Here is a 12,387-nt window from a genome sequence, read left to right as displayed (position 1 = left end):
GGACCCTCCTGCAGCTCCCGGCCCAGCTGCTCCCAAGTTCTGTTGCCCCAGCCCCACAGCAGGGGCTGCTCCGCTGTGCCCCACCCGGGACACTCGCCCTCTGCAGCCCTGGGAGCCCCTCTCCGGCCACAGGGATCTCGGGGGCCTACTCAGGCAGGGGGCGAACCAGGCAGCCAGGCCCCGCCCCTCCTGGCAGGAGTGTGTCTGCCCCACACGTGTCTCTGTCCACCCTGGCCCTGCCCGCTCCGCTCTGCCCCCAGGCCCACGGCGCTGCCCTGCGGGGTGCAGGGCTGGAGCAGCCTCCGCACTGCGCTCCTGGCCCCGACCATGACCCGTATGCAAACCTGGGAGGGAGGAGGAATGCCATGTGCTTGGGGAAGAGGCGGGGCCAGGGCGGGGATTTGGGGAGGGATCCAATGGAGTAGTGAGGGGGTGGGGCCAGGGTGAGGATTTGGGGAGGGATCCAATGGGGGAAGGAGGGTGCGGAGTTGGAGAGCGGGGGGCAAGAGTGCCGGAGCGGAGAGCAAAATTACTTGTTTGTCCAGTGTCCCAACCAGACATCGGTCGGGACATGGGACAAACAAGCAAATATCGTGACAGTCCTGATAAAATCGGTACGTCTGGTCACCCTAATGGTACCTGCTCATAGCAGAGTAGGCAGTTTGTTTTCCCACTAGTTAGCAGGTTGAGTTAAAGACTATGGGGGAGCCTATTCTGTAATTCGACCTGCTAACTAATGTGAAAACTACAAATTGCCTTGTCTTCACTAGGCTTTTACCTTGCATTTGTTACCTTGAGTTCGCTAACTATGTGGAAGCCCTGAGGGAAGGCAAGCAATTGGCCAGCATAGCCCTTAAGAATCCCTCAGAGGGGAAGCAGCAAACTTGCTGAAGGTCTTCCTTGTTCACCCGTCCAAAGTCCTGCAGTTGAGTGTGAATTTCCACATGGTCAATGGTATCAGGAGCTGCTGATAGAGTCATCTTACACTAGTCTGCTACTAGCAGATCATCCCTCGTCGAGGTCAGCACAGTCTTTGTTCTGTAACTCAATCTGAAAATGGACTGATATGGATCAAAGAAATCTGTTGAATGCAAGTGTAGCTCACGCTGACTCATCACCACCTTCTTGATAATGGAGCCCAAGAAAGGGACCCGGTTCAAGATGAGATGAAAATTGATGAGGTTGTCCATGTCCACAGTTGGTTCCCAAGCAAGAGTGTAACTGCTCTTGTTTAAACATGGCGGGCAATTTTCGTACTTCAAGGAAGACATTACAGTAATGCTACTCTTCAGTACTGGCCTCGGTGTGTTTCCACTGGGTTTTTAATCAGCTTTGAAAGACATAAATTCATCTCAGAGGTGGTTGGTTGTGCTCCCCAAGTAAACCACGCAGTCAAGACAGTGTTTTTATTTCCATCCACTCTTCTCATGGAAGCTGTCGATCAGCCTGAATCTGATCAATCTTCTCTAAATAATAATGACAATTAATCAGCAGTTCATTGTAGACTTTACTGAGAAATACTTGGACTGTGTTACCATACTGAATATGAGGATTCATGGGACTTGATCTCAGGTCTATGCTGATGGGAGAAGCTGCAGAGTTTTAAGTGTAGACTTGCCCTCAGAGTGTCACAGCTAAATACAACATGGAACAGATTGTTTAGCACAAGTATTTAAAACACATTTCAAGGGACCATTCAAGATTAAGTGGCCCATTAACACCGCTGTATTCATGAGGAGGAAGAGTGGGGAAGCAGCTGGGGGAGGGTTAGTGGGTTATAGATTGTTGTAGTAAACCATAAATCCAGTGCTTCTGACTGGAGGGGTGAAGAAGAGCTCTGTGTAAACTTAAAGGCTTGTCTCTCTCACTAACAGAAGTTGACCCAATAAAATATATTGCCTCACCCACCTTGTCTCTAATATATTAATGGCCCCTGTGGCAGAGCTCCAACCTTGTCTCCATGGGTCCCATGCTCCAGGCAGTTTATGCTAGCCTCAGAGGCTCACTGCGACCCTCCACATTGCCTTTCTCTCTTTAGGGGCAGGGTTACAGTCGTCTGAGCCCATTTCATCATAAGCCAGCAAGGAGATTGGTGAGAGAACTGCCACAGTCTCTGTTGTCCCTATGGGCTTATTCAAGAACAGTTTAGCCTCCTGTCCTGACAGGGGCCTGTCTTCCCCTCCCAGGAGGGTGTTTCTGTAGTGGCGGGTTGGGTGGAACCCGGGCCCACCCTCTACTCCGGGTTCCAACCCAGGGACCCTAGTGGCAGCAGCTGTTGGCAGCTGACCTTTCACCGCCAGAGCTGCTACACTTCCCTGGGCCGCCTCCCCACAGCTCCCCCACTTCTTTCTCTCAACACCTTCTTCACCCTTACCTTAGGGCTCCCTTTGCAGTGGCTTAGAGTATCTTCATTACCCAGACCATCAGCCATACTCCCTTTCCTCTGGCTCCCTTTTCCTTCCCCTGGCCTGACCAGAGGGAGCTTTTTTACAGTATCAGAGGGGCCTTAATTAGAGTCAGGTGTTCACATTAGCCTAACGGCCTCACCTGACTCTTTGCAGGCTAATTGGAGTCATGTGTCCACCCTAGCCTGGAGTAGCCCCCACTCTGGTCAGTCAGGGAACAGAAAACTGCCTATCCAGTGGCCAGAATATCTGTCTTTTACTACTCTGCTGTACCCAACTGGCCTGGGTCTATCACACCCCATATATGTTCTGCCACATATATAGTTGCAGGTACTATATTTAAGTCAAGGTAGCCCCCTAGCGGGGCACTTCAGATGCCTCAACATCTACTGCCTAGCCTCCCGCTTCTTATAGTGGCCCTGGATGTGGGTTGAAATTCAGGCTCATGTTGACTCGTGTAACTTATGCACTTGCACCAAGGTGCTGCACACAAAACCTCTTGGCACCCTCATGCCTCTGGAGACTCTGCCCCAGCCATGGACAGCCAGTGCCATGATTCCATCGTAAAACTCCCCAACAATTGGCCACACAGTAGTACTAACAGTTGTAGATCAATTGACCAAGATGGCACACTTCCTCTCCTGTGCCCACATACCATCAGCTCAGATGACGGCTCAGCTCTTAGTAACAAATATCCTCTGCCTCCCTGGGCTCTCCTGCCTCTGTCGCGAAACCCTCAGGCTACTAAACATCCATGCTTATGCCTCCTCAGCATACCACCTGCAGACGGATGGCTGGATGGAGAGGATGAATTAAGTACTTGCACAATATTTACAGTCCTTTCTTAATTACAGCCAAGATGCCCTCTTACTGTATGCTGAATTTGCATACAACTCCAACCAAGCCTCCATAGGGAAAAGCTCTTCTTTTTTTTTTTGTGCTAACTATGGATTCACCCATTTCCTCCTGCACCACCAATAGCCTCTCTGAACTCACTGCCTACTGACTTGGTTCAATGAATCCACCACATAAAAGAAAAACTAAGGGGACACTTTGAGGACGCTAAGAAGGATTACACAGGATACACAGACAGCCAGAGACAGAAGGGGCCAGTCTTTTCAGTACACAAGAAGGTCTGCTTATCTGTTAAGAATCTCACCATGAACAGGCCATCTCGCAAGCTAGACCACCGGTTCCTTGGAAACTACCAGTTTTGTCAGAAAATCAGCTCTGCCACTTTCAAACTCCACTTACCTAGTACCTCAAATTGCACCTGATCTTCCTTGTTTCCTCTCTTGAAACCATACACTGAAAGCCTGTTCCCTAACCGAACACAACCACTGCCCTCACTAGTTCAAGGTCCAGATCATACTGGACTCTGGACTGAAGTGGAATCAGTTGTGATACTTGATAGGCTAGGAAGGTTGTGGTCCCAGAAAGTGCTCCTAGGAGCCTGCCGGTAATGTTCACACCCCTAGACTGGTACAAGAGTTTCTCAAATATCACTTTGACAATCTGGTCTTACAATATCCCAGGGGCACCCCTGAAGGAGTTGGGGCATGATATGAAGGTTCATGGGACGTGACCCCAGCACTTCCATGTTGCCACGGCAGAGCCATCATAAATGCACCATACATTCTGGGAGACCAGGCACTGCTGGAAGTGCTGACCATAGTAGAGATGACTGGTATCCCCTACCATGACCTCTGATTGACCCAGACATACTATTTAAGCTGGAGGGAGTATCAGGAAGTTGTCTGTGGAACAAGGCAGATCCCTGACTTGCTGTTGAAACAGATCCAGCATTATTCTTACCTCCTTGCTCTGCCCCCTGTTTTCTGGCTATTGACTCCAGCTTGATCCTTGGCTGTGGTTCTTGGCTACTGACCCTGGCTCAACCCTAGGCTCCAGTCCCTGGCTATTGACCTTGGTGTGACCCATAGCTCTGGACTCCGGCTACTGACTCAGGCCCAACCACTTACAGCTTCAACTATTGAACCTGACCTCCCACACCCTGATTCCTGACTCCGAGGAGTCCAGGTTTCTCATATTGTCCACAACTCAGACCCTAAGAGAGAGAAATTTTGCCTCAACCACATCTACAATATAGGAATAAAAAATGTCCATATCATGCAATCAATTGGATTCAGAGCTAGTTTTCCAGCACCTGCACTCAATCCTTTTCCCATTGTTTCCTCTGTTATGTGTTACCTAAATTCTGTGTTGACCTGCAAGATCAGTGCTGAAGCAGAAGGTATCCAGGTGCCCTGTACAGAACAGTTACACTTTGACTTCTTGTCGCATCTCTTGTACCAGCACTTGGTGGTCGTGATAGCACCTGTGTCTGGGTCAGAGATGATCTAGATCTCATTCTTCATTATCAACTTCCCAGCTGAGGAGTGAGGATCACCTGCTGCTGCTTCTGAGCTGCTCCCATGCAGGACTTGCCTTTAGATAGCTGGGTAGACTGCTGTCCATCCTTAGCCTCTTCTCATTCAGGTCATCCCCTACTTTGCAAAGATGAAATGTATATTGCTAGCACTGAGATTGAATGATGCTCTTCTTCCTTACCATATTGCCATGTTCTTCCACTTTCCTTTCTCTTCTTCCACATCCATCCCATTTATCGTGTCATCCTGCCACGTCTCCCATAGATGGTGCATCCCTGTGTGACCTGTCTGATTCAGCTATAACTCACAGCAGATTTTGCTTCTGTCTGAACCTCCCAACTATCTCCTCCAGAAAATAAATTTGTACTTGTGCATATGTAGCTCTTCTAGCTTTCATTCAGAAATAGAATGATATACAACTTCCACATCAGATCGTTCTGGTTCAGTCAGGAGCCGTGCTAGATTCTAGCTTATTTTTCTTTTAGAGATGCCCTCCTCTTTCACTGTGGAAAAGGTTTCATAGATTCATAAGAACATAAGAACGGCCATACCGGGTCAGACCAAAGGTCCAGCTAGCCCAGTATCTGTCTACCGACAGTGGCCAATGCCAGGTGCCCCAGAGGGAGTGAACCTAACAGGCAACGGTCAAGTGATCTCTCTCCTGCCATCCATCTCCATCCTCTGACGAACAGAGGCTAGGGACAACATTCTTTACCCATCCTGGCTAGTAGCCATTTATGGACTTCACCACCATGAATTTATCCACTTCTCTTTTAAACACTGTTATAGTCCTAGCCTTCACAACCACCTCAGGTAAGGAGTTCCACAAGTTGACTGTGTGCTGCGTGAAGAAGAACTTCCTTTTATTGTTTTAAACCTGCTGCCTATTAATTTCATTTGGTGACCCCTAGTTCTTGTATTATGGGAATAAGTAAATAACTTTTCTTTATCCACTTTCTCAACATCACTCATGATTTTATATAGCTCTATCATAGCCCCCCTTCGTCTCCTCTTTTCCAAGCTGAAGAGACCTAGCCTCTTTAATCTTTCCTCATATGGGACCCTGTCCAAACCCCTAATCATTTTAGTTGCCCTTTTCTGAACCTTTTCTAGTGCTAGAATATCTTTTTCGAGGTGAGGAGACCACATCTGTACACAGTATTCAAGATGTGGGCATACCATGGATTTATATAAGGGCAATAATATACTCTCAGTCTTATCCTCTATCCCCTTTTTAATGATTCCTAACATCCTGTTTGCTTTTTTGACCACCTCTGCACACTGCATGGACATCTTCAGAGAACTATCCACAATGACACCAAGATTTTTTTCCTGACTCGTTGTAGCTAAATTAGCCCCCATCATATTGTATGTATAGTTGGGGTTATTTTTTCCAATGTGCATTACTTTACATTTAGCCACATTAAATTTAATTTGCCATTTTGTTGCCCAATCACTTAGTTTTGTGAGATCTTTTTGAAGTTCTTCACAATCTGCTTTGGTCTTAACTATCTTGAGTAGTTTAGTATCATCTGCAAACTTTGCCACCTCACTGTTTACCCCTCTCTCCAGATCATTTATGAATAAATTGAATAGGATTGGTCCTAGGACTGACCCTTGGGGAACACCACTAGTTACCTCTCTCCATTCTGAGAATTTACCATTAATTCCTACCCTTTGTTCCCTGTCTTTTAACCAGTTCTCAATCCATGAAAGGACCTTCCCTTTTATCCCATGACAGCTTAATTTACATAAGAGCCTTTGGTGAGGGACCTTGTCAAAGGCTTTCTGGAAATCTAAGTACACTATGTCCACTGGATCCCCCTTGTCCACATGTTTGTTGACCCCTTCAAAGAACTCTAATAGATTAGTAAGACACGATTTCCCTTTACAGAAACCATGTTGACTATTGCTCAATAGTTTATGTTTTTCTATGTGTCTGACAATTTTGTTCTGAACTATTGTTTCGACTAATTTGCCCGGTACCAACATTAGACTTACCGGTCTGTAATTGCCAGGATCACCTCTAGAGCCCTTTTTAAATATTGGCGTTACATTAGCTAACTTCCAGTCATTGGGTACCGAAGCCGATTTAAAGGACAGGTTAAAAACCTTAGTTAATAGTTCCGCAGCTTCACATTTGAGTTCTTTCAGAACTCTTGGGTGAGTGCCATCGGGTCCCGATGACTTGTTAATGTTGAGTGTATCAATTAATTCCAAAACTTCTTCTAGTGACACTTCAATCTGTGACAGTTCCTCAGATTTGTCATTTACAAAAGCCAGCTCAGGTTTGGAAATCTCCCTAACATCCTCAGCCATGAAGACTGAAGCAAAGAATCCATTTAGTTTCTCCGCAATGACTTTATCGTCTTTAAGTGCTCCTTTTGTATTTCGATCGTCAAGGGGCCCCACTGGTTGTTTAGCAGGCTTCCTGCTTCTGATGTACTTAAAAAACATTTTGTTATTACCTTTGACATTTTTGGCTAGCCGTTCTTCAAACTCCTCTTTGGCTTTTCTTATTACACTCTTGCACTTAAGTTGGCAGTGTTTATGCTCCTTTCTATTTGCCTCACTAGGATTTGACTTCCACTTTTTAAAGGAAGTCTTTTTATCTCTCACTGCTTCTTTTACATGGTTGTTAAGCCACAGTGTTTAATACCAGAAGGGATCATGAGATCATCTAGTCTGACCTCTTCGTATGTTACAGGCCATTAAATTTTACTGTTACCCCTGTAGGAGCCCAGTAACTTGTGTTTGGCTAAAGCATGTCTTCCAGAAAGGCATCCAGTCTGGATCTGAAGATCTCAAGGGATGGAGAATCCACCCATTCCCTTAGGGGTTTGATCCAATTGTTAATCTGTCCTCACTCTTATAGTGGAGAGGGTTCTCTTTCTTTGGGGCTCAGTACCGGGGAGGAAAGGTATAGCTTTCTGTCTGGGGTGGAAAATTGAATTGATTCTTGTCTCCTGGTTTAACTTGCGACTTCACTGTTAATATGTATTATTGGTCTTAAAACAACACACTTTTCTGTCCCAACAGCTTTACGTCCAAAAACCTGCATACGTGATAAAGGAATGCTGAGGAGGAAAAGACACTGAGAGGTTATGAAGTGGATATCCTGAGGGCACCAGCTGAGATGCCTACCATCTGGCACTTCTGAATGCAAATCAACCATGTGGCAGATGTTTGCCACTTGACACTCCTGAACCACCACTGAAAGGCCTGAAATCTTTACTGTCTAATGATGGGAAGTTTCGTTTGATGGGGGAAGCTCTTTAGAAATGAAATTTTAAGTATACACTGATAGTGTTTTTTATTATGTCAGCACCTATACTATCCACATTTTCATTCTCTGTTAACTGGCAAACCAGTAAACAATGTAAGTAAAGTCACTGTTAACTTCTACCTATCTCTACCTAAGTGGACCTGCTTTTGAGTAAGAACCTTAATGCTAACTGGAGTCCATTCTCAATGTGTACACATAGCTTTGGGGAAGCAGTATTGTAGAACTGAGAAAAGACCTTCAGAGTTGTAGTTCAGTCCTAAACTCTCAAGTTTTAAACTGCTGGTCAGCCACAAAGCCTTTGAGCCCCTAAATTATTTCTATTCTGGTTCAAGCAATTTGTATATAGTCCACTGGAAAATGTACATATTAGGAAAAACTGTACTTCAGGAGAAAAGCCCCTCCACCAGCTCACTATGGAGTAGTGCTGTTAGAGGCAGGAAGTAACATTGATTTTGATGCCCATGGAAACTCCTTTCCCCCCATTCCTCCAATTGACAGAGGTATCAATGGTAGCATGGGAATTACCTTTTAAAAATTCAGGTCAGGAAGCAGGGTTTCCATGAGTTCATGATCAGTAAAGTTTTAGCAAATTGCTCAATTCTCATTTTTGCAATGAAAGGATTTGAAATAATGATAAATTTGCATCAATTTCACTATTGTGAAAATAGCAAAAAAATGTGTAGCTGGACCATTACCTCCTTATACATACTTCATAACCCTGCAGCCAGAACACTCCTCTCCTCTTCTCTTTTACAAACACATGGTTACATACTGGATTGTGTACAAAGAGACTGTAGCAATGCATGCCGTATAGTGCACAAAACAGATCTATTGTCATCAACATACCACACCCATCCTGGCAAATTAAGTGCTTTCCCTCCGGTAGGTAACTTGTGTTCCATATATAAATGGATTATATTTCTGGATCTAAACCTGAAGAGTCCAGATATATTATACTATAAGTGTGGTATTATACAACTAAAAATGTGACGAAAAAAATGACTGTGTTTCAGGATGCAGTTATGTAAGTGTCATTTTCACTTAAAACTTGTAGCTGATTATAACCTATAAATCTCTTTTCCATAAAAAAGATTCTTCCTTTTCCCAGATAGAGAGTTCCCAGTGTTCACCGTAGAGGTGAGACACTGAAATACCATAAGACACATTTCTTTTAGCCAGATGCTATTTTAAACATAAAGCAGACTTACCACTGCAATTCCTGATACAGCAACCAAATTCATTGCTGCCAATTCTAGGCTACATCAGGATTATCTGAGAACCTGATAGCTTGTATATTTGCTTATGAAAATATATTTTATTCTTTGTCCTGATCAATGTTGTTTGCTGAGTTGTAAAGCACAAATGAAATGTGCTCCCTCCGATTTCTGTGTATTGATATTGCAGCTATATGTAACATTTTGTATTTTAGACAAAAAAACTTTTTACTTCCTCTAAATATAAAATAGATTTATATCTCTATTTCAATATCATTAAAATGCTATTATATGGAAATATTAATGTGCTGCCTATTACCATGAAAAAGTCTTATTGCAGCAGCCAGGAGATAAATGGTAAAGTCACTTCAACAGAGCAGGGTTAAGATCCTGATTAGGAATACTGTAAATGGAAGTCTCCTCTTAGTTCCTAGAAGGCATTTGTCCACATCATAAAGCAGCTGTAAAATTTTCGTTTCTTGGCCCTTTCTGCTCAAGGGAGTGCTGCCAGTCAGGACTGGAGTAGATTTGGGATATTGTGGGTCCAGGTGAGGACTGTTACAGTAGTGAAGGGCTAATGTTTTGGGTTCCAGATCTGCACCATCGTCAGTAAAGCCTAGTCTACACTACAAAAAATTAGTAGCCACAATTCATGACTATAACAGCTCACTATGGTAGCAATGGTGGAAGCTGTAGTGTAGATGGGACTTAGACATGGTTGTACAAATGCCTGAGTCCTAAGTACAGTTGAGATTCTGCCTTAGCTACCCAGTAGAGCTGCACCGATTGTGAATTATGATGACAAAGTTTGCTAGTATAGATGCAACCCAAAAGAAACCATATAGAATAATGTTAGGAAAGTGAGTAATCCAAGAAATGTTGGACTGTGCACTAGTTCAGCTCTACTGGTGGTAAAAATGGTGAGAATGAGTGTGTACAGTGCAGCCACTGGCATTTTGAGCACTGTTGTCTTCATAGGCTCAAAGCATGTCTCTGTGGCCAGTGGCCACATCTTGTCTACACTGTGGCTTCCACTGCTGCTACCATCAGTGGAGCTGAAATTTTAGCAAAATGTGATAGCTTGTATCCATGATGATTTAGTGTGTGACAAACTAGGGTATGAATCTACAGTCCACTAACGTGCTGCACGCTAACTGGTCATGTGAACCTTGCTTACCTCACACTAAACATTCTGTCTTAGTGTGCAATGGCAGAGACCACATGAGCAGTGAGTGCATAGCATGCTAGTGCACTGTAGAGTCACTTGCTGGCTTGTTGTGCATTAAATCACCGTGCAGACAAGCCCTCTGAAGGTCTTGGAGAACTGGAGTTTAAAGAATGACAATTATTGGTAAGGCTCTTGTTAAAAAGCTTCCCAAACTTATACCACTTATTTATGTCAAGTCGCAGGGGTGTTGAAGATATTGTCATTAATGTTTGTGAGGTGCTCAGATACTACAGACATAGGTAGATAGAGTTGAATGTTGTATTTTGCAAGGCTAGGTAACCGGAGTGTAGCTGTTGAGTAACATGACAGTGAACAGTACTGAGATACGTCTGTTAAAACTGCTTTCAAAATAGGCCTGGAGTAATGGATACTAGCATCCAAATAAGCTCTGCATTTCTGAATGATCAGCCATAGAAATGCTGCCCATTCTCCTCTGAGCCAGCTGGGCACCATTAAAAATGATACATTAATTTCTTATTAACAGTCTAAGTTGCAAAATGTCCCAATGTCAGGCAGGAAAAAGTATTAAACTCTTGAAGCTGGGCCCTCCTGGAGTTTGCGGTGGACCCACTGGGTGCTTCACAGTGGGGGAAGCAAGTTTCCACATTCCCTCCCCAAGGCCGGGTGATTTTGGAAAACATTGCCAAGGAAACCTCCCAGAACCCTTCTCAGAACCTTCACCCATGGGCGTTTCCACAGTAATGAGTGACTGGGCCCTCTGCAAGATATGTGTTCCCCTTCTGCACAGGGAGACAACAAAATAAAGGTTTTAAAATAGACGGGGTACAACCATCACTGTGTTATACCTGGTGCAAAGTTCCTCAGCTCCTCTGGCCACTGTCATAACCTTGGATTGTCTCCACCGTAGCCACAGCCAGAGGGAACTTTTGGGAGCCTAAGCACCAGCATGTCTTTACAGAGAGGGCTCCATGGGAGGGACTGGAGCAGGGGACTAGCTGTGCTCCATGACACCACACACTGCTCAGGCAGGAATTATGCCAGCAGCATTAACTGCAGCATTCCCTCCGCAGCTGCAACCGAGCAAGTGCCTGGGGCCTTAGCCAACACAGGAGTTGGGGAGGCCTCACTAGAGCTGCTTAGAAATTTTCCTTCTAAACATTTTTTTGACAAACAGTGCTAGTTTTCGTCTAAGTTAAAAGAGTTTGAAAAAGTCTCTATTGCAACAAAAAATTCCCAGGAAAATCATTATTTTGAAACAACCATTTTAAAACAGTATCAGAGGGGTAGCCATGTTAGTCTGGATCTGCAAAAGCAGCAAAGAGTCCTGTGGCACCTTATAGACTAACAGACGTTTTGGAGCATGAAAACTCCACGAAAGCTCATGCTCCAAAACATCTGTTAGTCTATAAGATGCCACAGGACTCTTTGCTGCGTTTTAAAACATTTTCCTTTTGCAAGTTTTCAGAATTTTTGTTTAGCTTTCAAAAAAAAATTGAATTTCAAAATTTCATTTAGAATTTATTTTGGCCTTTTTATAAGTTTTACATTATTTCATGATATGTCAGTGGTAGTATCATGCTATTTTGCCTTTAAATCTCTCTTTGAAAGCTACCTCGGCCATGATGCTTAAAGGTCCCTCCCATCAGGTACTGGGTAGGTCAGGGACCAGCTGGATCTTGGGTTCTCTGTTACACGTTGTTTACACTATTGTTATCTTGTCTCCTCCACCCATCCCAACTCTGACCTAGAATGTGAGCAACGTGTTGTGGTGACTGTTGCATTAATTTAGATGGCATTCATGGATTCCAAGGCCAGAAGGGACCATTGTGATCATCTAGTCTGACCTCCTGTATAACAGGCCAGAGAACTGTCCCACAATAATTCCTAGAGCAGGTCTTTTAGA

At 44.4% G+C, this 12,387-nt stretch overlaps 1 protein-coding gene across 4 annotated transcripts in view; it reads left to right on the top strand.

Annotated features, from left to right (window-relative positions):
* Window positions 1–8,525, top strand: part of KATNIP (katanin interacting protein) — a 181,651-nt gene extending 173,126 nt beyond the window's left edge. For all 4 annotated transcript variants that reach the window (XM_050968053.1, XM_050968055.1, XM_050968056.1 and 1 more), the window contains exon 27: window positions 7,835–8,525. In XM_050968053.1, coding sequence (XP_050824010.1) covers window positions 7,835–7,893 — 59 coding nt within the window. In that variant the 3' untranslated portion in view covers window positions 7,894–8,525. The remainder of the gene's footprint in view (window positions 1–7,834) is intronic.
* The last annotated feature ends 3,862 nt before the right edge of the window (window positions 8,526–12,387 follow it).

Source organism: Gopherus flavomarginatus, chromosome 9 (assembly GCF_025201925.1).
Source record: "Gopherus flavomarginatus isolate rGopFla2 chromosome 9, rGopFla2.mat.asm, whole genome shotgun sequence".
Lineage (NCBI taxonomy): Eukaryota > Metazoa > Chordata > Testudines > Testudinidae > Gopherus > Gopherus flavomarginatus.
This window is presented reverse-complemented; position numbering and strand designations above follow the sequence as displayed.